Source organism: Momordica charantia (genome assembly GCF_013281855.1).
Source record: "Momordica charantia cultivar OHB3-1 chromosome 7 unlocalized genomic scaffold, Mcharantia_2.0 BLBB01000007.1, whole genome shotgun sequence".
Classification (NCBI taxonomy): Eukaryota; Viridiplantae; Streptophyta; class Magnoliopsida; order Cucurbitales; family Cucurbitaceae; genus Momordica; species Momordica charantia.
In genome coordinates, this window is record NW_028275165.1 from 15,022,642 (window position 1) to 15,049,567 (window position 26,926).

The 26,926-nt window shown below is 36.1% G+C and overlaps 1 protein-coding gene across 3 annotated transcripts; it reads left to right on the plus strand.

The window, feature by feature from the left end:
* The first annotated feature begins 551 nt into the window (after positions 1-551).
* Positions 552-24,979, plus strand: LOC111016178 (putative acyl-activating enzyme 16, chloroplastic). Of its 3 annotated transcripts, none has more exons than XR_015792175.1 (18): positions 552-1,049; positions 2,281-2,472; positions 3,218-3,332; positions 4,297-4,384; positions 6,440-6,651; positions 7,337-7,455; positions 8,304-8,453; positions 9,561-9,628; positions 15,576-15,681; positions 16,529-16,687; positions 20,547-20,600; positions 20,678-20,758; positions 21,406-21,543; positions 22,587-22,746; positions 23,404-23,483; positions 23,582-23,727; positions 24,434-24,550; positions 24,618-24,979. XR_015792175.1 is itself a non-coding variant. In XM_088126385.1 (18 exons), the coding sequence occupies exons 1-18, from the start codon at positions 870-872 to the stop codon at positions 24,708-24,710; spliced, it is 2,199 nt and encodes a 732-aa protein (XP_087982511.1). In that variant the 5' UTR covers positions 554-869; the 3' UTR covers positions 24,711-24,979. The 3 variants fall into 3 exon arrangements, 2 of the variants coding, with proteins under 2 accessions (XP_087982512.1, XP_087982511.1); XM_088126385.1 differs by having other exon boundaries at positions 554-1,049; positions 24,434-24,491; XM_088126386.1 differs by lacking the exon at positions 8,304-8,453 and having other exon boundaries at positions 24,434-24,491.
* The last annotated feature ends 1,947 nt before the right edge of the window (positions 24,980-26,926 follow it).

The window sequence follows — 26,926 nt, forward strand, 5'->3', positions numbered from 1 at the left end:
ACTGTAACAAAAATAAACCAAACGAGGATCAAATAAAAACACATATGTTCAAATGTAGACATGAAGCAAGATTATTGCGCAAAAGGAGAAAGCATAAAAAAATAAAGAACTACTTCTCCCAAAATCTTGAAACTTCTAAAGAGAATATTTTACAACTTTTAAGATTTTTTAGGATTGTGCAGAGAGAATATTCACGATAAGGACATATGTTCTCTGAGGTTAGTAATGACATATACTGATTACTAAGGTACAAGTTGGTGTGCATTAAATTGGTTTTGCCGTGCATTGACGCTACCTCGGGCGGGAATTTTGCTACCTCGGTCGGGAATTATTCCAGCTGTCATCTGTTACATTTAATGACATTTTGGTCATTTCACCTACTTCTGACACATCATTAATGCTAGAAGTGGGTCATTTGGGCAAAGGGTGGATCATTTGAGCATTTCAAAAACTTTTGAAGGTCATTTGAGCAAATTTCCCACAAAATAACCGATGCCGTTCCTTCTAGAACTTGGACACGCCAGAGGTAGAATCGCCGGCCAATTGGTTGTTCGTTGTTAACAATGGGATGATCATTGATTACAATCCCTTTGGCTTTGAATTGAAACTTGAAATTTCAAAGTCAATAAAATCTATACAGGTTGCCACGTGAAGGCGACTGATCAATTTGTTTTTACTCCTTTCATCTACCCATCTTTAATTTCTCCCACTTCTCCGGACTTCTCAATGATCTACCCATTTGAGCATTTTCACAATCAGTTCATCATCTCTCTGTGTTCTCTCTCTCCCCCACTTCCCAATTTCCCTCTCTCTCTCTCTTTCTTTATGCGGGTTCTTGCTGGGACACATTTGTTTTCATTTGAATCTTGATGGCCATGGCGGTTCCTCTTACCTGTAGCCACTCATGGAGCTCTTCCGATTCTGGTCGTGCCCTTCAATTCCTCTTCTCTCGTTACAGCCTCACTGGTTCGTACTTGCTTAAAAATTGCGTCGGAAGTGGAGCTCGACTTTCAGCCAGCCGTGATCGTCGAGTTTTTTGCCAATCTAAGGTAATTCTTGAAGTCCCTTCTAATGGGATTTAAGTTATTCATGTTTGGAAGTGTTTGGTTGGTTCTTTTCTTCGATCTTCGGTTTTCGTTTATATTTTGTTGTTCGTTGTAGTAATTTTTTTTTTCTGTCTACTGAATGTTTCCTTTTGTGTGCCTAAGAATCGTAAGAGTATCAATAATACAGGTCGCTGGGTGGTTGGGGGTCAGTGATGGGGGAATGAATGGGAATAAGCTGCAATTATTTCTTAGATGTCTGGGCGTAAGAAGGAAACAAAGGGGCTAAATAATGTTCTTTATTGTCAAAAGTCTATTTCTATCCACTCTATGCACGATGGATTCTTCTTTTCCTTGACTGATTCTTTGTTTTCCACTATCTAGTTCATGATTTTCTCCTACTTTTATGGAGGAATTGAAAATGGGGTTGGGAATAATATAGCTTTTGGGAAAATGTGTTATATTTGACATATAACTTCCCGCACCAATCCATGTTGTGTTGTCTATCTATTAGGGTGAGTTTGGTAATTGGTATGGCTTTCTGAAAAGTGAAAACTACTTTTTGCTTATTAATTAAAGTACTTCTGGAAAGGTGAAAAGTACTTTTAGTTAGTATGAATTTTGGTTACATAGTGATAGTGAAATATGATTTCAAAAATTATAAATACTTTAGTTAAGTTTGGGATAAAAATGTACTTTTTAAGTATAACACTTCTTTTATAATCACTTGTAAGAATCCCTTTTTAAGTGTTTTTAGAGTTCCCATGGCTATCTAAATAGACACTTTGAAAAATTTAAAGAGCATTTAATGGGTTAAAATCATTTTTCACCACTCCAAAAGTAATACCAAGCTCATCCTCAAAAGCATAAATGCTTTTGGAGAAATGCCTAATAACTGCTTCTTCCGAAGTACCGAAAGACGAAGTGTTTCACTTAGAAAGTATTACTCTTAGAAGTCATTCCAATCTCACACTTAGTTGACAGAAATTGTCATCCTAGCGATGAATTCTGTTATCAAACCTATGTTTACGGATTATTTAAATTGTTAATTCCCTGTAAGACATCAATTTTCGTGAAGTTCTACGAGAGTTATCATAATTATCAATCCTTCATCTTAATTATTTCTTCTCTTTTTCTTTTTTGTCTCCTGTGGATACAGTGCATGATAATTTGTCTGTTTTTTTTTTTTTTGGCTTATGACAAATAGTTGAATTTTCTTCTCTCAATTTTATTGTAGACAGAGACATTGCAGTTAAGGAGGTATTCTCCTTTCCTAGAAAGTTCATTCGTGCCAGGTAATAGTGCAACGGTATCTGATGAGTGGCAAACAGTTCCTGATATTTGGAGGTCTTCAGCAGAGAGGTATGGCGATCGAGTAGCATTAGTGGATCCATACCATAATCCTGCTTCAAAAATGACTTATAAAGAGGTCAAGTTTCCATATTTCTCTTTGGTATATAATTCCATTTTTTTCCTTTTCCTAATGGAGAAAATCCATTCTCAAATATCTGTCAATCCCCATCTAGCTTGAAATTATGGTTGAAGTAGGATCTGTTCCAAAATTTCCCCCTACTACAAAGAACTTGAGGTAATATAGTAAATTGTAGCTCGGGACTTATGTCCTAACAAGTACAATAGCCTAAAAGGTAATTATATATATGGCTGTCAAAGGCTAAATAAACATAGCTGCAAGCTTCAATAGACCTAAAACAGGTGATTGGAATATAGAGAAATCTCATTGTCTTGAAACACACATAACATCCTATACTAGTTGTGGAAATACCTTTTATGGAGTACAGGAATAATATCACAGTCAAAGCTTTCTTCTTCTATGTTTTGATTGCCAGTCCTAATAGAAGGGTCCTTATTAAATTATAGAGGCTCCTTTTACTTGTTGAATTACCAACTTCCTTAGTAGACAATGATATGAATAACTGCTATGGGATACCATCTCATCAAATGAGGGATGGTATCGTATAGTCCACCTTATAGAATATTGAAAAAAGTGCTGCTTCTGCTCTTCTTGCTTTTCAGCACAGTCAGTGACCGTCTTTTTGGTCAATTTTATGCAAGGAAACAACATGCCATCTTGTTTCCTATATTACTGAATTTTAAACGTAATATGTACACACTTTATCTTATATTCAATTTTTTTAATAAATTTTAATTTACAGCTAGAGCAGAATATCTTAAGCTTCTCTGAAGGCCTTAGAGCCATTGGAATAAAGCCGGATGAAAAGATTGCACTCTTTGCTGATAATTCATGTCGATGGCTTGTTGCTGATCAAGGTATGTATTGATTACAAAATATTATATTTAATTTTCTTACCCTGATGTCTTACGAGCTAAAGTATAGTTATACTCTATAATCTTTGTTTTCCTTTTATCCTCCTTTGGATCGGCATATTATGTTATATTTGTGGGACTTCATTGGTGCATCTTAACATTTCACTTACATGTTAATGAAATAGTTAATATGATGCTGAGTTCAACATTCCATGTAATTTTGACTCCAGAATTTGTAAATCTTTAGTTCCTTTCTTTCGACTTTATACTTCTATAAAATTCAAATGATGTGAAAAGTTTCCTTTCCTTGACTAATATTCCTGTGCAAGTGGGCGCACATGCTAATATGTTATGTCTTCTTTATTCCATTTATCCCAATCAAGCTGGCCTTTGGGACAATTTTTTTTTCTGTATGTATATTTTTTTCCTTCAGATTCTTAAATCGTCATGTTTGTGCTCTATTGATAAGTATCAATGCCATTGATGTCCTGCTTTTTGTCATTGTAGTTTATGGAATGCTCTTAACTTGTCATTTCCTGAATAGTAGTGTAAGAAAAGTTTAGAATCTTAATATATTAGTCAAACTTCTTCATGATTAAGCTCCTAAACCTTTGTGTTCCAGGTAACTTCTTGAACAAAGGAGACGAAAAATAGTAGATTCCTCGTTTATGAGGAGGTTAAGACATTTTCTTATGCATATTCCAATAAGATATACAGTCAAATTGCAGTTATATCAGAACTTTTATATGTTGAGAATTCCTGAAAATTACATCCTGATGTAGTAGAGAAAATTCAAATTCAAGTTTGATATGTATAAAGCAAGCATTAACTTCATTTTCCTTTCATTTAGGAAGGTCATATTTGTTTCATAAAAAATTTACTAAATCATGAAATATTTGATAACTATTTGTCTTATTGGTAGTTTAGTTTTTATATTTTTGTTTTTCTTTTTATTATCTGGTTTCAGGTATAATGACTATTGGAGCAATTAATGTTGTTAGAGGTTCAAGGTCATCAAGTGAGGAGTTGTTGCAAATATACAATCACTCTGAAAGGTTTGTTTGAAGCGTAGCTCAATCAAGAGTTGATGCATCCACATTATAATACAAACATAGCCAGCCATAGTTCTGAATTCCATTTTAGTTATTGATTGTGAAATTACATTTTGCTTGTTACTCTTCCCTAAAACTGGATTACACCCAACGAGAATAGTATTAACTAACAAATCATTTTTGATAGAATACTATTTCATTCCATATATTAAAGTTACTTACACCATGGGAGCCCTAAACTAGTATAATTTAAAATTACGATAGAACAAGATACTAATGAACTCTTATATTTAAGCCATTTACATCCATATATATACTGGATCACTCTCTGTCAAGAAAGGTTATATGTAAATCATTCCCAACTTATTATAAAAGTAACCTTCTTGAACTCCATATAAGGCTTTGAGTAAAACATCTCTTATTTGCTCTCTAGTCTTTACACATCTGATGGATACCAAAACTTGTTGTATGTTCTTACGAACAAAATGACCATAAACTTTAATACGTTTAGTTTGCTCATGAAATACTAAGTTTGATGCAATATGAAGAGCAACTTGATTGGCCCACTAATTTAGTTCAGATTGTCATACTGAAACTTGAATCAGTCAAGAGTTGACCTATCTTCATTATTTCACATATAGTGCCAGAAAAGAATAGGAAAACAAAAAATCCTAACTGGAGTGCACAAAACAATGGTTGAGTAAAGGTAGAAACCACGTAAGATCAAATATGGATAGAATTAAAAACCAAGTCTAAACTTTTCCTAAATGGTTCCAGATTTGAACAAATTCTAACCAACTAAGCACACAGATAGATAGTGGATAAGTAGATAATTACGGTCTCTCTTTGATCTTGCAAGATTAGTTACTGCCTCTCTTTGATCATGCAAGATTGGGGAGCTTTTCTTTGCTAGCTTTTTGGGAAGGGCTCTTCTTGGTGCCTGTCCGAAGGCTTCTTTCTTAATGAATCATTTCTTATAAGAAAAAAAAACAGATAGAATGTGGATGAGTAGAATCTAACAACAGTGAGATTTTTGGCCACTCATGTGTTGGTACATGAAATAAAGCATGGAACTAGCAGGTGGTGTGTGAGCATGCACGTTTACTTTGGTGGTTGAATGGTGAGATTGGCTGGACCTGAGATTCTCATTTTGCTATGGGCTTCGACAACTCGTTGCTATTCCAAAATGGTGGTTCAAACTCAAAATTCTAGACCTCACTAGAAAGAAAAATCTGATGGCCCTAGGAATAACCTTAGGTTTTAATATCATATGAACCAACCATTTAGCATTAGAGAATACTCCATAACATTCTAGACACTACATTAGAGTTACACACGTGTATGCATGCATGAAAGTGTTAAACTAATATAGTATAAGATTACAATAGAGGACAAGATACAATAAACTTAATAAACTGTTATATCAACAATATTTACATCAAATATTCAATACACATACTGTAACATTTGAAGTTTCATGTTGTCAATGTCAACCGTTCAACATAATGCTGTAATCTTGATATTTTTAATATTTAATTCGATCCATTTAACTGGATTAGCATGTAGTTCAAGAAACCATATTTCATGTAAATGCATACTCTACTTAGATCAGATTGCCATTTGATATGGGGTCAGAATTCTGCTTTTGTTTGTAGTGTGTGGGGGAAGGTTTTTGGTTTTTTTGGATAAAAAATTCTTGCTATCTTATCTGTTGGTTGATCTTGGACATAGTTCTTAAAATTTGAGTTTTGGTTGGCTCTAGTGAGAAAATTCTTGTAAGTTCTTTGTTTTTGCAGACAGAAACTCAAGTTTGATGTCATTTGAGTGGGATAGAGACATTTTTCATATACTTTTCTTCTTATTTGTTCCTTAATTTACCTTTTTCCTTGTTTTGTAGGGTACGTAGTGTTACAATAGGGCAGTATTTCATTTCTTGACAAATTTCTCTCTCTATATAGGACTCATTACCTTTGTTTTCTGATATTGAGACAGTTAAAATTTTAATATAAACTATTTTCCCTTATAAATCATATTGATTCCAAATTTTAATCTCCACAGTGTAGCCTTAGTTGTGGACAATCCTGAATTGTTCAATCGGATTGTAGAAACATTTCGTTTGAAGGCATCCATGAGGTATATCATTCTCTTATGGGGGGAAAAGTCAAGCTTGGCTGATGAGGGATTGGATGGTATTGTAGTTTTTGATTTCAATGACATCATGGATATGGGACGAAAGAGTCGTAAAGTTATGCTTGATTCTCATGATGCTAGTAAGTTGCTAAGCTGTCTGTCGAGAAACTCAGATCATAGCAGGTTTTACTGTTTGATTTCTTTTAACTCAAGTCTCATTTTTCTTTTTTTTCTTTTTTTGAAGAAAAGAAGCGATATCCCATCTGCCTGTATTAACTTAGTTAATAATGTAACTGTAAGGTTGACAAATGTAGAAAGAAGAGATTCCTTGTAAGCATAAGTTGAAGCTGTTAAGTCAACTTTTCATAAAATTTTTGGATGCAGAGCACTGTAAACTGGCACGCTAAAAAGATGAGATTTGACTATATTATTTTTTTAATTCTTGAATCACAAGTTAAACTTGAAGACTTAGGCTTTTTAAAACAACTAGGTGCTTTTGTCCTTTGAGAACCATATCAGGACTTTGTGGAATTGTTTAGACAAGCTAGTGGAGGTATTAGTAGGCAGGAAAAAGCAACACGTTCCTCTTATTAATTTGACATCTTTTTGTCTTCTAACTCTTTTTCCATTCAGCGGACTACTAAAGTGAATTGGATTTTTCCATCTGTTTTTCTTGATAATTAGATTTAGTTTTAAAGATATTCAAACTGTCCGAAGTTGTGTAGCTTACATGCTTGATATATATATGTATATATATGTGTGTATATATATGTATATGTATATATATATATATATATTGACTTTTCTCATGAAATTAATCCACAGAGCAGGATTATATATATGAAGCTATCAGCTCGGATGATGTTGCCACACTTGTGTATACAAGTGGGACAACTGGAAACCCTAAAGGTGTCATGCTTACCCATCGGAATTTATTGCACCAGGTTTGTGTGATTAAGCTTGCTCTATTTATCGGTAGTATTAGAGCTATTTGAACTGTAACTTTCACTAATTTGTCACAATTAGCCGCCTAATAGTCATTGATAAGTTTACAGAGGTCAGACTTCATTTTCAGCAAACAAAAGTCACATGTAGTTGTAGGAATTATAATTGATGATGTTTTTTATTTGATATTCTCATTGTAGATTTACGGTAGCAGTTCTACCGTAATTATGCACCAATAGTTCTTTTGGTTATGTCCGTTCTTGTTATGCTATACATGAGTGATGCACAAAAGAGGAGGAATTGAAGTGAAATGTTACAGAGACAGAGAAAAGAGGAGAGATAGAGAGGATGTGAGGTGGAGGGAAGTTGAAAGAATTATGAGAGAAGAAGATTGGTGGGAGATAATAACTCGATCTTTTATATTTACCTTTCTTATACTTAATATGCTAAAGGGCTATTTATACGCATCTTTACATAGATTTACCATATAAATTGAACTTTAGAAGTTATTTGAAAAGACTAAGGAGATTTCTCTTCAGACAGCTTCATCAAATAGATTAAGCAGTACTAACTGCTATTTTGTCTTCATTAAATTATCCATGATATTTGTGTTGATTTACTACGCATTCTTAAAGTTTAGGCGGTCAGGTCTAGGCTTAAATGCTTATTATAGAAGTTGTTTTCTTTTGATAATTTTTTAAATAGAGCTCTTGACTTATAAAAGGCATATCCTATATTATAAAATATTTGTTCTAATGTTCTTTAAAGAACAATATTTGCTTACATTTGGTTTGACTAAAATGTAAGGTCTCCACTAAGGCCGCTTTGTGTGCCAAACATTTTCTAGATAAAGAATTTGTGGGATATTGTACCTGCTAAAGGTGGAGATAAATTTCTAAGCGTGCTTCCACCTTGGCATGCATATGAACGGGCTTGTGAGTATTTCATATTTACATTTGGAGTGGAGCAAGTTTACACGACAATAAAAAACTTAAAGGTACCTTTCCACCCCTTTTAAGATTTCATAGTTATTCTTATGCTTTAAAATGAATATTCTCTTGGGATTGAGGTTGTTGGTGAGAGATTATTTCTAAGAATCTAGGTGCTTTGTTCATAGTAGCAAAAGTTTAGATTTGATCTTGATTGCTAATGGTGTTCTTGAGGAGGCCAGCATTCACAAGAAAAAAATGTCAGTTCTTTAGATCAACTTTAAGAAAGGTGAAAACCATATTAGTTGAAATTTCTTACTTTCTTTGGGAGCTTTATCAATCGTGTCTAAACATCGATGCCCGCTTGCAAAGTAGGTGTCCTTGGATTTTGCTATGATTTATTGTGGTTTCTTGTTATCTAGTAATGATCCCATTATCACTTATTTGTTTGACTAACTTTCTACTTGTTATTGATGAAGATTTGGGCAGATGATAGAGACTAGAAATTAACAGAAAATGCTAAAGATATAATAAAGGAAAGTTACAAAGTCCTTAAGCACTTTTCGAGGTCACTTTCTCACAGACTATTCCCCAAAAATATTCTTGCTTAAAATCCTCTAACCTACTCTATTCATAAGTATTCCGTTAACAAACTTCTTAGCTAATGTCTAATATGTCCTCCTAATGACCTAATAATATTCTTAATATTTCCCTACTAATATTTCTAACACTCTTCAGTTCTTTTTCTGTCATTGTTTCTTCTTTATCTGTTCTATTTCTTTCTTTTTTTCTTCTTCCCTTAGGCTCCTTGTTTATTTTGTATTCTTACTTTTTCCATCTTTGTAAACTCCCTTTAGTTTGTATTTTTATTAAGCTTTATTTTTTACATTTTGAATAATGAGATATATGAGAATTCTCCCACCTTGTTAACATCAGGAATACTAGAAATCATGTAAGTACATCCCAATATTTTGAGAAGGTTAGCTCTAGACTTTCTATCAATATTACATTAACCTCTCATGTATTACTGTATATATCATATTGAGCTGCAAATCGGCTAGCTATATTATTTCCTTATTTATTTACTATTTACTTCCTTTTTATATGTATTATATGCCATTTACACAGTAATGGGAAAGTTGGAGTTTTAACTCTATCATATTTGTTTTTGTCAGGATGATCTTCGTCATTGTCAACCAGACTATCTGATTTCTGTTCCATTGATATATGAAACACTATACAGGTACCTGGGGTGTCTCTGCCTTAGCGATGATGTAATTCATGTACTTCTATTGAAATAACTAGAAGTCAAATGGATTGTGTTGAATTGTTTGCCTAATTATGATGTTTTGTTGACCTTTCATACATGATTATAGATTCCAAAGTACTTTTCTGTGAGGTATCTCCTCACTGGAATTTACTATAGAAATGGAAAACTCCCAAAAGGGATTACAACTAACCCACCAATTCGAGAGGGTGGGTAATCTCTCCTCCTAAGCCTTCCCAAGCAATACAAAATACTCGATACCCTTCTAACAAACCTCCTCTTCCTTTTATTCCCCCTACTACGTCCCTTACAAGCTTTTCTCTCTCTTGGCCGTTATGGCCTCTCTAAGTTAATTCCCCAATCTACCCCTCCTACTATAAGTGTTAACTATGGGGGGCTTAACAACATTCCCCGGGTTCGCCACCACCTTGTCCTCAAGGTGAAAATCTAGAAACTGTTTGCACATGTACTGGAGTGATTCCCATGTTGCTTCTTCTTCCGGTAGACCCTTCCAACTCATCAGCACCTCTTGTTCCTTGGTTTCTTCATTGGTTCGCAAAGCAAAGATGTCCTCTGACTCAGCTTGCCAGACCAAGTCTTCAAAGAGCTGAGTGGGAATCTGGGATGTGGCTGCAATATTCCCAAGTACTCCCAAGTACTCTTTTCAGCTGTGATACATGGAAAACGGGGTGGATGGTCGCATCCGAGGGCAAGTCTAGACGGTAAGCGACCTTTCCAACGCGTTGGAGGATGGTGTAGGGCTCGAAAAAACGAGGCCGAAGCTTTTCATTCCGTTTTTTAGCTATGGACTTCTGTCGATAGGGGCGTAACTTCAGATAAACGTGATCCCCAACGTCAAACTCTTCTTCACGACAAACTCTTCTTCACGACGACCCTTATTAGCCTGCCTTTTCATCCGCTCTTATGCCAGTCGAAGATGGTCTTTAATTCGATCGAGAGCACTGTGTCTCTAGTCTCTCCGCTAGTAGCTGGTCCAGAGTAGCATTAGAAGTCCGTTGGCCATCGTATAGGATAAGTGGAGGTGGAGCTCGTCCATAAATAGCCTGAAAGGGTGCGACCCTGAGGGAGCTATGGTATGTAGTGTTATACCAATACTCCGCCCAACTCAACCATTGATCCCATAGTCGAGGAGTTTCACTGCAGAAACAATGAAGATAAACTTCTAAGCATTTATTCACAATTTCAGATTGGCCATCCGTTTGAGGATGATAGGCTGTACTTCTCTGAAGCTTAGTGCCCTGAAGTCGGAAGAGCTCAGTCCAAAAATGACTGATGAAAATCTTATCCCTATCAGAAACAATCGATCTAGGAAAACCGTGCATACGAACGATCTCCTTGACAAACAGAGAGGCAACTGTTTTAGCAGTAAAAGGGTGGCTCGATGATAGGAAATGAGCGTATTAACTCAATCGATCAACAACCACTAGGATGGTGTCCTGTCCTTGGGATTTAGGCAACCCCTCTATGAAATTCATAGCAAGATCCTCCCAAATTCTATTAGGTAAAGGGAGAGGTTGCAACAACCCTGCAGGTGCCATAGCTACTGTTTTATTAGGTTGGCACACGCCACATTCTTCCACATATTTCTTAATATCTGCTTTCATTCCGGACCAATAGAGTTCACCTGTCATTCTCTTATAGGTACAAAGGAATCCCGAATGTCCTCCTAGCATCGAATCATGAAACATATGTAAAATTGCCGGAATCAGACTCGATGAACGCGATAGTACCAATCAATTCTTGTAGCGAAGTGTCCCTTGTTGAACGGAATAACGAGGCACACTATTCGGATCCTCATTCAGGTCCATGAGGATGTTTGCCCAATGGGGGTCAGCTGCTACCTCTACTTTAATTATCTCCACATCAATGATGACGGGAGCTGAAATATGAGCAAGTTGGGGCAAAGGTAGTAATCGAGACAGGGCGTCGGTTGCCTTATTCTGTAGCCCAAGTCTGTAACGTATCTCAAAATCGTACCCAAGTAGTTCCGTAACCCATCGTTGATATTCCGGTGGAACCACCCTTTGCTCAAGCAAATACTTCAAAGCTTGTTGGTTAGTCTGCACCACAAATTTTTGGCCCAATAGATAAAGGACGCCAGCATTGGATGGCTAGGACCACAGCCATCAGCTCCCTTTCATACACGGACTTCACCTGATTCTGGGGAGATAATATATGGCTGAAGTAGGCTATTGGTCGCTGATTTTGAGTGAGATCCGCCCCCAATCCCGTGCCCGAAGCATCTGTCTCAATGATAAAAGGATTGCTAAAATCCGGTAGAGCTAAAACCAATAGAGTTACCATAGCTTGCTTCAACTTTTCAAAAGCCTCAGTTGCTTGTTCAGTCCACACAAACGAATCTTTCTTGAGCAGTTGAGTAAGGGGAGCTGCAATGGTTCCACATCCAGCCACAAACTTTCTATAATAGCCTGTGAGTCCCAAAAATCCCATCAACTCCTTCAATGTAGTCGGTTGAGGCCATTGCAACATTGCTGAGATTTTTTCAAGATCTGCCTCTACTCCTTGTGCTGATACCCAATGTCCGAGGTAGTTAATTTGTTCTTGGGCAAAGGTACACTTCTTGTAGTTGGCACATAAGGAATTATTCCTCAGCACATTAAAAACCACGCCCAGATGCGTTAGATGGGTTTGCAAATCAGGACTATAAACCAATATATCATCAAAAAAGACTAATATTAATCGCCTTAAAAACGGATGGAATACCTGATTCATAAGGGATTGGAACGTGGTTGGGGCGTTTGTAAGCCCGAAAGGCATCACTAAGAATTCATAGTGGCCTTCTTTATGTCCTGAAAGCTGTCTTTGGAACGTCACTTGACACCATTCGTATTTGATGATAACCAGATCGTAAGTCGATCTTCGAAAAGACCTTGGACCCGTGCAATTCATCCAACAATTCCTCAATCACTGGAATTGAGAACTTGTTCGGTACCATTGCTTCATTCAATGCACGATAATCCACACAGAATCGCCAGCTTCCATCTTTTTTCTTCACCAAAATGATTGGACTCGAGTAAGGACTCACACTTGGCTGTATTATCCTAGCGGCTAACATTTCTTCAATCAGTTTCTCGATTTCGGTCTTCTGGTAATGAGGGTAACGGTAGGGCCTGACATTGATTGGTTGCTGGCCCTCCTTCAGAGGTATCTGATGATCAACGACCCTGCGGGATAATCCCATTTGAGGTAATGAATCTCGTATTTCTTGCGAATGGCTGCTAGCTGCTTCCTCATCCACCACTTGAGTGGTTAAAGCACGACATTCGACTAGGAATCCCAAGTCATCCTTCTCCCATCTGCGGGATAATCGTTTAAGGGATACCTCGAGTCTAGTCAGCGTGGGATCTCCTTTGAGCACAATTCGTTTCCCATCCCTGTTGAAAGACAGAGTCAGAGTTGGCCAATCCGCTTCCATCTTCCCCACGTTTTGTAACCATTGCATCCCTAAGACAACGTCAAGTGTGCCTAGGTCCAGATGGAGAAAGTTGTCTTTGACAGTAAACATTGGTAGAGTAATCACTACCCCCCTTACAGATTCCACTCCCTTTAACAGCGGCTCCCGATCCCATGATCACTCCATAATTCAGGGTCTGTTCGCGGAAGTTGGAGTTCCTCAACCAATGGAAGAGAAATGAATTTGTGGGTGGCTCCACAATCTATCAGCACAATTACCTTTCGTCCCTGCAATAAACCTTCCAGCTTAATTGTACCTAGGGTGGATACGCTGATAATAGCGTTCAATCTGCATTCGACCATTTCTTTCGGTCCACCCGTACTATCTCCCAGTTCTGCGCTAATTTCCTTACCCCCCTCAATGAGGTCGTCGTCGTGGACTACGAAAACCCGCAGCTCCTGGTTTCGACACTTATGGCCCACGGTGAACTTCTCCTCACAGCGAAAGCAGAGTCTCTTTTCCTTTCGCTTATGATATTCAGATTCTGTCAGGCGTTTGTATGGTGGATCCTTCCTAGTAGTTTGCAGCATCGTCGTAGTTTGTGTTAGGCTAGGGCTTTTGCTAGCAAGAGTTACGGTTTGAGTCGCCAAGGTCTCTGTTCCTTTTTGAACCGTCTTGTTCTGAATCGGTCCGGTTTTCACTGCCGTTCTGGAGGTTCCCCCTGCTGCTTCTTGGACGGCCAAATTGATATCCTCAACCAACTGTGCCTTCTTGATCATCTGGTCCAAACCTTGCAGTTCCATGGCGAGAACTTCTACATGCACCACCGAATCCAAACCATTAAAAAATGCGCTCTCTAGAACTTCCTCCGATAATTGAGGAAGTGACGCCACTAATGCTTCGAATTGCTCGCGGTACTCGTGCACCGACCCTTCCTGTTTTATGGAGAGCAGTTTAGAGCAATGGCGCCGCTCCTTCGATGGATGGAAACGATCTCTCATCCGAGTCTTAAGTTGGTTACAATCGCGAAATCAGTCCCTATTATCGGTATGGTGGAACCAAACTAGGGCAATTCCTTCGAAGCTGATCACCGAGACGATCATCTTCTCCACATCGGTGAGTTTTTGTGTTTCGAAATACCGTTCAGCTCGAAATATCCAGGACTCCAGCTCTTGCCCCGAAAATATCTGCATCTCAACCTTCTTAAATCGGTTACGGTCTCCTGCTCCCTCCGATTGGATTGCCAGTTCTCCAATACCTTCTACCGCTTTTCCTCTTTGAATTGAACTTTCTCCCACTACGGTCGATGTCGGAATCGTCGGAAAATAGGAATATTTGGGAATTCAAGGAAACGACTTATAGCGATTTGGGCAAGTATTTTACGATTAAGAAGCTACAGGCCCCACCCCGTCTCCACTGGATCTGTTCCCGGGGGTTGTTCTCCAGTAATCTCAGCAATGAACGCTTTAAGCGTCTGATGTAATTCATCGGTTGACTGCTGTTACCGATCTGATTTAGCATTCATGGCAACGATGGTCTCTTTTAGATTAGCGATATCCTGTTTCGTTGCCTCAAATTGCTTTTCCAGTTCCTTCTGCGCCATTCTTCTCTGAGTCTCCAGGTCGAACTGCTTTGATACCAAGTTGTGAGGTATCTCCTCACTGGAATTTACTATAGAAATGGAAAACTCCCAAAAGGGATTAGAGTTAACCCACCAATTCGTGAGGGTGGGTAATCTCTCCTCCTAAGCCTTGCCAAGCAATACAAAATACTCGATATCCTTCTAACTAACCTCCTCTTCCTTTTATTCCCCCAACTACGTCCCTTACAAGCTTTTCTCTCTCTTGGCCGTTATGGCCTCTAGGTTAATTCCTCAATCTACCCCTCCTACTATAAGTGTTAACTATGGGGGGCTTAACATTTTCTTATCTATTTTACTTTTACTTTTATCATTTGAGATTGGATTGCCATAATTAGTGGTAATTAGTTTCGATACATTTACATATCAAGTATATTCTCAACGTGATAATTTGGAGATAGTGGTTCTGTGACTACTTTTCCACAGATTTGTTCAAGACCTTTACCATTGTTCAAAAGAATACAAGCCATCTTTGTGCTATAAATGCTCTTTATCTTGAAAAATTTATCTTCAAGATGGGAAGATAAAGATCAAGCAAAGTATTGGGCATTCTTTTTCTTTGTTTTGTTATTTGTATTCTTTCATTTGCATTCTCTTTATTTGTTCTGTTGTTTGTATTCTTTCATTTATTTGGCTGAAGACTTGGTTTCTCATTTAAACAAAATAAAAAATGTGTCTGTCACTGACTTTGCTCAAAACGGGGCACACACTTCTTAGTGTTCCATATCTCTCACCCATGAAACTTCATTTTTCACAATTACGTGTTCAAACCTTTCTCATTTTGTTGATCTCATGCTTCTCAAAGCTATATATATATATATTTTTTAATTATATCTACTTTTTTCCAGTGGAATTCAAAAACAAATAATGGCAAGCTCCAATACACGTAAGCTTATTGTGCTTGCATTTATACAGATTAGCTTAACTTATATGGAGTTAAAGAGGATTTACGAGGTATGTGATTTAAATATCTTTTCCATCAACTATTTTCTACTTGTACATTTTGAATTCTTGTTCATAAATATCATGTATTAGAGGGGAAATCTTCTATTCTTTCCATGGAACCTTACATATTCTGTCAGAAACTTTTACGTTTTGCCTCTTCGTTAACATTGCTATTAAATTAGCTATTGTCCCGGAGCTAGAGCAAAATTTTGCTCTAATCTTGCCAGATCTAGTGATGCATGACGATCTTCCCAAATTAATTAGGGATGCATGATAATCTTGCTATTTAGGTCAGATTTTTGTTAGATTGGAGTGCCTCCTTGTTTTAGTTTGGCGCCAACTTTTCTCAGGCTATCTTTTTGTATGCCATTTTGTAATTCTTTCATTCTTCTTAATGAAAGCTCGACTTTAATTAAATAAAAGAAAAACTTCCCGGATTTATATTGCTTAGTGGTGCATTCACGTCAACAATTATTTGTGAAACCAAAGTTTCCATATAAATTTCAAGAGAAGTATAAATTTTGACTTTTGTTTCTCTTTGCCTTGGTGGTTAAGGATTTTGTAATTATTCGTTATGTCTTATTGTGTTAGATTAGAGCCCTTTTGGTTTAGTTTGGCTTACTTTGCTAGGGTTGTCTTTTTGTATGCTTATTATATTCTTTCAGTTTTTTTCTCAATGAAAGCATGTTACATTTTAAAAAGAACATTTGGCTTTTTTTTTCTATGGACATTTTGTATAATTTTGTATTATTTCTTTTTATTTGATTCAATATCTTTTCCAAAAATGATATAACTATTTTATTGACACCTAGTTTCATCTCACCTAACTGTTGTATGATTTCGTCTTGGCTCACAGGGAACCTATCTAACAAGAAGCCAGGTTCAACCTTCACATCTTGCCTCAGCATTGGATTGGTTATTGGCAAGAATGACTGCTTCAATATTGTGGCCAATTCATATGCTGGCAAAGAAATTAATCTACAGTAAAGTTCAGTCTGCAATTGGAATATGGAAGGTATTCTTCTTTTTTTGGTCCATTTAGAGTGAGTTTGACATATTTTTTAGTTTAAGCGCTTTTTCTTAAAATAATTTTTAATAAAATGCTTTTAGTTATGCATTTGGTTACATATTTAATATCTTGCTTTTAACAACAAATTTTTTTGATTGTACTATATTATAAATTGATTCCACTCATCAGAAATGTGTTGTGTTTTTTTTTCTCCTGATTTTCGGTCAATCTATTTAAAGTAACTATTTGGATAATCACTTCTCAAGTGTTTTTTAAAAAGAGTCTTTAGATAATCCGATTTCTTAAAATGTTTTTTTATTTATTACTAAACACAAATAAGTGATTGTATTAAAAAAATAAATTCAAAAGTCATCCCAAACACACTATTAGTACTTTAAAACATACATACTCAACAAAATTGCTTTTTCTTTTTTTAAATACAAAAATTCAAGCCTATTTTGTATCAAATCTGAGTACAATTACTTGTTCCAAAAACAAAAATCACATCAAATAAATAAGAAATGACCTATTTAATCTAAATTTTGTCAAATACACACATTATTACTAATATATGTATATATATACATACATATATATTTTTTTTAATAAGAAATAATTTCATTGATGGTTTGAAATTATAAAAGGGGACAATGCCCCGTCAAGAGGAGTTACAAAATAAGTCTCCAATTAGATAAAAGACTCAAATACCTATAATGATAGAAAGGGGGAGCATTTACACCATGATATAACTAGTAAGACTATATCATTAGGAAAGGGTCGCTCGTTGTCTTTGAAGATTCTGTGATTCCTCTGTAGCCAAGTGTTCCAAAATAAAGCTCTAACAAAATTCATCAAAAGGAGCTTCTTTTCTTTCCCAAAGGGGTGTTCCTCTGATGTAAAATGTAGAAGAGCTTTAGGGTCGGTAGGAAGAGCTGTAGACCAATTAAAGGCACTGCAAATGTGGTTTTAGAAGATGACCGCCTGGTTGCAAGAGCTAAAGAGGTGTTGCTCTGAATCAGAGGGCTGTTTTTGCAAATGGGCACCAATGGGGGAGATACACCTGAAAGGCAGTCTTCTTTGAAGCTTATCCTTGGTGTTAAAGACTTTTTTGCTAACTTCCCATAGGAAGAATTTGACTTTTTTGGGTATTGGACCTAGTTGTCCTTCCATATGGTCTTGTAATTGAAATCGGGGGAAGGGTTATGTGTTCCCAAAGAAAGAGCTTTTAATAGAGAGGAGGTGGTGAATGTACCAGGAACTTCAAGCTTCCCAAGGGGATGTCTGGTGATGAGGTTAGGTAGGGCAACTGTTGCTAGGCAATTAGTAATATCAATCCAGTCCACAGTCTTTCAATTTCCTCCTCATGCGAAGGTTTCACATATTTGAGTCTGTCATCTAGAAATCCGTTATAGGGGCCATCTTTTTAGCATATAGGTCATATAAGATGGGGAAGGTGCTGGCTAATGATTCTTCCAGCAGCCACTTGTCATGCCAGAAAGAGATGTTGGATCCTTGTCCAACCTTGTAAATGATGTGGTCATAAATCAGCTTTTGGCAATGATAAATGGCTTTCCAGGGACCTTTGGCAGAGGCTAAAGAAAAGTTCCCATGTCTGAGAATGTGTGATGATGGGCCATATTTTGCAAATATGACTTTCCTCCATAAGGCTTTTCTCTCGGTGGCATATCTCTAGACCCATTTAACAAGCATCGCCTTGTTTTTGTTCTGTAAGCTGCTGAGACCAAGCCCACCATTTTCAAATGGGAGGAGAGTGTTCTGCCATTTCTCAAGGTGAAGGCCACTGTTTTCAATGTCTCCTTTGCCAAAGGTAGACCAAGGATGGCATTTTGTAAAGGGAAAGGTAATAAATGGGGAGATGTGATAAAAGTAGCTTGAATGAGGATAAGTCTACCACCTTTGGAGATGAAGAGTCCGTACAAGAGAGGATTCTCTTCCTAATTTTCTCAATCACAGGATTCCAAAAGGAGAGAGATTTTGGCTTACCATTGAGAGGAAGACCCAAATAAGTATTTACCTAACGGCCCACTTTGCAGCCAAACCTTGCCACCACCTTTTCCACTTCCTATCTGGTGATATTTAAGCTGATAAGTTCAGATTTCTGCTGGTTAACATTGAGGCCGGATGCTTCTTCAAATAGGCTTACAATGTTGAAAAGGTTGATGAGGGCTTGGTCTTCTAGAGCAGAAAATAGATAGTACCATCAGCGAATTGTAAATGGTGGATCTCTATGGAATTGTTCCCCAATTCAAAGCCTTTTATCAGATTGTGTTCCCCGCATGAGTCATAATCTGCTGAAAACATCGACTACCATAATGAATAGAAAAGGGGATAGGAGGTCTCGTTGGCGAAGACCTCTCAAAATCTGCACTTATCGGCTTAACTACCGTAATGAATATAATATTACTAATATAAGTGTGACTAAAAGAATGGGAATGATCTTAATATACATTAACGGACTGGACGATTGTCTCTGTATTTGATACATATTAAAAGACGGATGAAGTCTCTCTTCTAGTTGTCTTTTTGCCTATTCTAACTCATAATCCAGTTGACTTGTTACTTTTCTTTTCAAGTTTCTTTATTTCGTACTATTGTCCTCTCTTCACATTCCTTTTTTTCTTTTCCTCTTTTTGTGTTTTCAGCTGGTTTTTGAATGTCTTATAATACCCTTTACATGAATCTTATAATTACATAAAGTTTTCTCCCAGTCAACTTATTTCTTTTGTGTTATATATTTTATCCATAGAGCATCCAATCATTTCAAAAATCAAAGATTTTTCTTTTTTTCTTTTTTTTTTTTTTGGGATAAGAAACAGAATGATATAAATTAGAACAACAAAAAGGGAGAACAACCTACGGGCGAGGGTCGAGGAGGCCCTCCCAAAGAAAAACTATCACAGTACAACTTTTCAATCCAGTGAAAGAGAAGCTAGACTGTAATTGCAAAAGAATCTCCTATAAGTAAGGCACCAAGATGTAGTAATTTGTACATTTTCACAAAAAATATCAAAAGGTTGGGAAGTGTCGTTGAAAACTCTTTGGTTTCTTTTCTTCCATATACTCCAAAAACAAGCTCTCCCAACACAACTCCAAAGGACCCTCGCTTTTCCTTTTAGAGTACCATCGTGAACTATTTCAATCAGCCAATCATCGACCTTCTTAGGAAGACAGCCCGAAAGGCCACATTCTCTCGTTATAAAAAACCAGCAATTTGATGCAAAAGTGCAATATAGAAGCAAATGATCAATGTTCTCCTCGTTTCTAAGGCATAGGGAGCAAACAGAGGGAAAATCATCCAATTTTGAAGCTTCTTCTACTGTTTCTCATGAGTATTTAAGCTTCTGTAAGCTACACTCCAAAGAATGACTTTGATCTTTTTTGGACTGGAGAATTTCCATATCAAAGTAATAAGAGGGTACTTTAGAGAGGGAGTCACTTCCGTAAGCTTTTGGAACATAGATTTGGTGGTAAAACATTTCTCCCCTCCCAAAGCCCATTCCACCTTGTCTTCACCCACCTACCATCTAAAGGAGTTTAGCATCTCCATCAACCTCATCAAGAAACTATAAGTAAATTGCTAACACTCTAATTTACATGCTTAACATGTCACAGACACAAAACCCAGAACCAAACTTTAAAAGCTTCATAGACAAAATTGTCAGTAGAACAAGTTACGCTTGAATTTTAAACCAATAGATTCAGTTTGAGAAGATGGTTGTTCTGTCCGTACTATCGTCTGGATAATGTCATCAAACATCTTGTTTATTTTGGGTTGTTGGCGACTATACTTTTTATTCACAAGGTTCTTGATATTAGGACAGCTAACTATCCCTAGAATCTGCAGGCAGGCATAAGTGGAGGGGGCAGTTTGCCTTCACACGTGGATCAATTTTTTGAGGTTAGATGCTTAAATCTGTTTAATGATTGTAAATGAATATCTTCGCTTACAATTGATATGATTTAGCATTCTTGCAGGCAATTGGCATCACAGTGCAGAATGGGTATGGTTTAACAGAATGTTCTCCTGTTATTGCTGCTCGACGACCTACCTGTAATGTAAGTAACGTTCGTAAAGAAGTTCATCTCTATGGATAGATGCCTTACTTCTGCCTGTCACTCTCATTCTATCTGGGACGACATACTATCATATATTTTAAACATCTCTTTAATTGAATGGAATGCTCATATAATGTCTTAGTTAATTTTGGAGTATATGATTGCAATAGTTTGACAGAGTAATAACAATGTTTTCCAAAAAAATTTTTGATATTCCTTACCAGCATCCTCTGACTGTAATAGATCATATACTGTTTTTGGCCATTCTTCTTAGTAATGGATGAAAATCCCTATAATGGGCTAAAGTGATGCTAACCTTAGCAATAAACTATGATAGATTAGCAACCATTGGTTATTTCCCTTGATCAATTATTGGAAATTGGTCTTGTAAATTTCAAACTAGTAGCTTTAATCATCCTGATTATCAAATGGCTTTCAAATTGTTTTAGTGAGCTTTCTTTCTGTAGATTAAAATTCAACGTACCACTCTTTGATGTCGTTATGCCCAATTCTTTAAGAAAAGGATATTATATACTCATTTTCTCCCTTGCTAAGATTAACTGTGTTATTTGCTCCATTTTGTTTTCAACCTTTTCCGCACCTATTGGCAGATTATGTGACAGTTAAGCAGATTTTAACTTTTAAAGGTTCTTGGTTCGGTTGGACATCCAATTCGGCATACAGAGTTCAGGATTGTAGATTTTGAAACTGGAGATGTTCTCCCAGCTGGATCAAGAGGCATCGTTGAAGTCAGGGGACCTCAAGTGATGAAAGGTTACTATAAGGTATTTTCATCTCTCGGTCATCTATACACTTCAATTTTCTTATGTTGTACTTTTCTCTATTTGAAATATCATTTTCATCTTAAATATGATAATTAGATTCTACAACTAAATATGATTGCACTATAGATGATGTATTTGTTATTTTTTCCTTGAAAGTACTAAGCTTTCTTTGAGATAAAATGAAAGAATACAAAAGGGTATACAAGAAGACAACCCTAGCAAGAGGAGTCGAACTAAACCAAAAAGGGACTGCAATCTAACAAAATAAGACCTAAAGAATAATTACAAAAGTCCTTAACCACCAAGGCCCAAAGAAAAATATGAAATCTAACATGAGACCAAACCTCCAACAAATATCTCTCAACCCTCTAAAAATTCTATTGTTTCTCTCCATCCACGAATCTTGGCAAGCCAAAGAAAACATCCCTTATCATGAAAGAGCGAAAAAGTGAGCAACTTCATCAGCACACTACCATCTCTAGGACGAGCGAGCCTAAAACCAAACTCTTAAAAAACACTGTTCCAAACCAAGTGTGCAAAATTGTCTGGGATTTGTAATGACTGTAGTTTTGGTATTCCTCAAGGAATGCCACGTACAGCTGTATAGTTGAATATCTCTCTTATGGAATTACTTATGTGCATATCTAAGATTATCTTCCAGAAACATAGACGATAGGTGTTGTTATCTCTTTTCTTTATTTCTTTAATTATTCCTTTAGGACTCAATTGTATAGGATTCTATGTTGTGAAGATATATACTATTTCTTTTGACCATATTTCTCATGGTTTAGAGCTGATGATGCTTCTTAATATTTGATCAATTAGGCTTTCATTACCCACAGGTGTGTAATAATACATATATTTCACATAAAGATGAGCAAGTGAATTTATTAGTTTGGCATTCCTCGTTCTTTTTTCATTTATATGCACATGTATATATTACTTTGATCAATACATGAAATAAATAGTGCACATTGTTGAGTTTTAAATCCACCAGACTAGTAATGATTTTAACAAATTCTCTTCAATTGATATTATCTTAGAACTCATCTGCTACACAACAAGTCTTGGACGAAGAGGGTTGGCTTAGCACTGGGGATATTGGGTGGATTGCTCCTCACCATTCAAGAGGCCGAAGTCGGCGTTCTGGAGGTGTAATTGTTCTTGATGGGCGTGCAAAAGATACCATAGTTCTCACAACAGGTTAGAAGCTGAAGAAGTAGATCAACAATTTCCAAAAAGGAAAAATATTTCATTTATTTTATTTCCTTTTTGTATTTGTTTCTTTCGTAAGCATTTTTAAAGGAAAATAAGAAACTGGGTTTTTCTTTTTCTTTTTTGGAAAGAAAGTAATTGAAAGGGAGAGTATTAGGTTGTGTTCTTCTCTTTTAAAAGTCTGAAATCATTCTTAACTCTAGTTTTATCTTTTCACAGATCTAGGTATGAACTTATCTAGTTTGTATTTTGTACTAATAAATAATATTTAGTTTGAATGAAGCATCTCATTGGTCATTTCAGAAGCAAGAAGAGTGTTTTTTCTTCCAAGGAAATTATAAAGGGAGCACTTTTATAAATTATACTAAGCAAGAAATTAATGCATCCAATACTATTTTATGGTGAATTGAAAATAGGTAACTTGAATTTTTAATCCAGTTCTTATCTTAATAAATTTCTCATTCATCCAGTCAAATTTTGCCTGCAATTAGTTTTCTCAAGTATGTTAAAATTTTCATTGATCCTCCCCCACCCACCCACCCAAATTTATTTCTAGCAAGACAGCTTTCCGGTAAGTTTACTTCATTGGAAACTCTGGTAATCTTTTTTTCGTATTTTCAAAATTATATTTCTTGGTGAAAATAGGTGAAAATGTTGAACCAACGGTTCTTGAAGAAGCCGCTATGAGAAGTAGTCTCATTCAACAGATTGTGGTTATAGGCCAGGTGGAGTTCTATTATTAATTATAGTTTGTGTATAATAGATGTTGCTTGATTTCCTGAACTACCTCTTCTTATTTTCCCATTGGCTTTACCTTGTCCAGGACCAACGACGACTAGGAGCGATTATAGTTCCCAACAAGGAAGAAGTGTTATCTGCAGCAAAAGATTTGTCTGCTGTAGATTCCAGTTTCTCTGAGCTTAGCAACGAAAAACTTACAAACATGATTTATAGTGAAGTAAGAAAGTGGTAAGACTTTTTGTTTCTTCCCAAATTTCTACCATTCTAAGGATATCAAAGCTATGGAAAAAGTAGGAAAATTGTTGGATAAAAATTATTTTTGGAAGAAGAGGTTGTTTTCAAGATTTCAATCTTATAACTCTTTATCTGCCAGTCTGAACATAGCTCAACTAGTTAAGACATATATCATCAACTAAAAAGTCAGAAATTTGAATCTCTTGCCCTCAAAAAAGGAAAAAAGAAAAAAAGAAAGTCTTTATCTTTTATTATTCAGTTTCAATATTTAGGTGAATGGAGTATTTGGTAGGTACTTGAGAAGATCTTCTTAATCCTGTTTGGATATTAGTAGAAAAACCTTTTCTTGTCTTCGTTCGTGGATGTAGGCTTATTGGTTGAACCACGTAAATTCTATTTATTCTCTTGCTATATTTTGCATTTGTTGTAGTTTAGTTTACGTTTCCACTTGGCATTATTTATTTCATAACAGTCAAAAGGTTTTCTTTTTTTTTCCCTGTTCAAAATGATTTCTTCCGTGGCGTTGAACTGCTTTGGGAACTTTATTTTGCTTAGAAACCCATCTAAATCTTAGAAGTTTTGAATTCCCATAAATATTTGTGGTGTTCTTATGTTTATCTCTAGCAATTGAGTAAGTTTTCAGTCCGGTAAGAAGAACGAAAGCTTGTCGATTGCAATATAATGTTTCGATTTCATGCAGGACCTCAGATTGTCCCTTTCAAATTGGACCAATCCTCATTGTCAATGAACCATTCACAGTATGAAATTCTTGCTCACCATCATCTTTATTGAGCTCGTTAGCTCAACATAATTGCTAGTAAGGTCTAAAAACTTGCATTTTGCCCCATCCTTTTCATCAACTCCTTTTACTTATTGAATTACAGATTGAAAATGGCTTACTGACGCCGACGTTGAAGGTTCGAAGAGATAAAGTTGCTGCTCATTACAAGAAGCAAATAGACAATCTATTCAAGTAACTTGGGAATTTGTCAATTAAGTGAAAGCTCTGTTCATTTTCAGGTAAGCAAATGCTCATAAATTTGAAGGCAAAGTGTTTTCTGGTGCAAGCTTTGAGATTATCTGATGTTTAAGAAACTCTTTTACCATTTGAACTCTGTGGTAAATAGTGTGTCTATTCTAAGCTTGTTCGTCATGTTGATAACCATGACCAGATGAAGTCCTATCTTGGATAAATCTCGAAAAAATAATAAAAGATTATAATAACTCTTGATTTTTTCCAATAAAACGTGCGTATTCGGACCCGGATTTATATAACATAAAATAGACATGTATTCTTAAATATAACGGAAAATTTGAAAAATAAGTTGAAAATAATATGCTATGTATGTTAAAGAGATGGAATGAAAATCTTCTTTCGTTTCTCGTCCTCTCTTTCTCTATCCGACTCTTCTACTTCAAACAATGTTTTATAGTGATAATGAAGTTATCGACTTTAGTATAGTTCAATTAGTTGAACTCGGTAGGTTCGAGTTTTGTTTTGTTTTGTTTTTTTTCCTTAACTTTTTAGTTTTAGTCATCGTATAAATTTACTTCCATTGTATTGTACTTGCCTCTTTAGAAAGAGATTGGTAAGAATTCCAACACCCAAAAGTCAGCAAAATGACTTTATCTTCTTCCTCTAATATGCCAATGAAACCGGATCTCGAAAGCTATGGTTTATCCATGGAGGATCCATTTTTTGGACCCATTAAAGACCATTAGAGGTGCTTTTATATATTAAAATTTTTGTTTTAAATACTACTGTGGTTTATATAATTTTAAAACGATCATTTTGGTTTCTGTATTTTCAATTTTTTTCATTTGTCTCCGTACTTTTAAAATATCTATCTTTGTCTCTATATATTTAAAATGTGACCACTTTGATCCTTTCATTTTCATTTTTATATCATTTCTTTCAATCATAATTTTAGTACGACATTTCACTCACTAGCTATAAGTTTGCATTAAAGGTTTCTATTTTGTATAAAAATTTATGTTAAAAAATTTTGTAGAACGAACTATAAATTGATCACTTTGTAAAAGTACAAAGATCAATACAGATATTTTGAAAGTATAAATTGGTCACTTTGATCCTTCCTCGCCGTTTTCAGCCTCAATTTGTCTTCTTGGTTTTTCTTCGTAGTCCCTTTGAATTTCTTCTTCATTTTCGTTTTTGTTGGCGATTGTCTTCGATTTTATGTGTTGAGGAGTTGAATGGTTGTTTATTTGCGTTGATTCAGTTTTCCGATGTTTAGATAAACGAATACATGTATAATATTGCATCGATTTAGATTTTTTTACGTTGATTTCGTTTTCCGGTGTTTTTGTTTGTTTTGTCCCTTTTTTTTCGATTTTTCGTTTATGTTGGAATTGAGGTATGTGGCCGTAGGAATTTGATTTGAAATGTTTAAGGTGGTGTGGGAAATTGAAAACGAATAAGTATTTCGGGCGAAGTGGGATGGACCTCGAGCGAGGTTGAAGAGATTTGAAACGTCACTCGAGGTTTGGTAAGCATCTGCCATTTTTCTCAGGTTCGACCTCGGGTGAGGTTGAGCCCGAGGTAATTGTGCTCAATGTTTCTATGCCTCTGGAAAATTTCTCGGTCGCGGTCTCGCCCGAGGTTGGGACCGAGGACTTTTCCAGAAGCTTAGAAACATCGAGCAAGGTTTTAAATTTCTCCCAAACGTCGCTTGAGATTGAGCCGCTTTCAAATACCTCGGGCTTAACCTCGTCCGAGGTCGAATTCGAGAAAAATGACGGAGGCTTAGAAACCTCGAGGTTGCGTCAACTTTTTCTATCACTAACCGTTGACTTTAGCAAAAGCTATGAAACCCTACTCGAGGTTCATCGTTTCTTATGAAACTTGACCGGGAAACCATAATTCCCGCCGGAGGTTCATAGTCAGCCTTCACAGAATCATGCCAAAATACGAAACTAAATTTAAAAATGACAACCTCTTTCAAAATCAAAGCAAACAAAACAGCAAAATTACTTTTCAAGTGTAGTCCAATCTTAAGGAGAAATCGAAAGTAGCAAAATTAAGGGCAAAATTGACTATCTCTAAGATCAGTATTGGATGTAGCAGTGGTACAATGGTTGTTGTGAATTAAATGATTCCCGATCGAGAATTAATATGATCCCAGTCGAGGTTTTTTCCAGCGGTCATGTCTTATAATTAAGGGCGTTATGGTCA

Bases quoted from the DNA above. Each gene is read 5' to 3' on its own strand.
- LOC111016178 (XM_088126385.1), top strand. From the start codon at position 870: ATGGCCATGGCGGTTCCTCTTACCTGTAGCCACTCATGGAGCTCTTCC. The intron at 4,385-6,439 runs GTTTGTTTGAAG...TAATCTCCACAG, and splicing joins ATATACAATCACTCTGAAAG to TGTAGCCTTAGTTGTGGACA. The intron at 8,454-9,560 runs GTACCTTTCCAC...TGTTTTTGTCAG, and splicing joins CGACAATAAAAAACTTAAAG to GATGATCTTCGTCATTGTCA.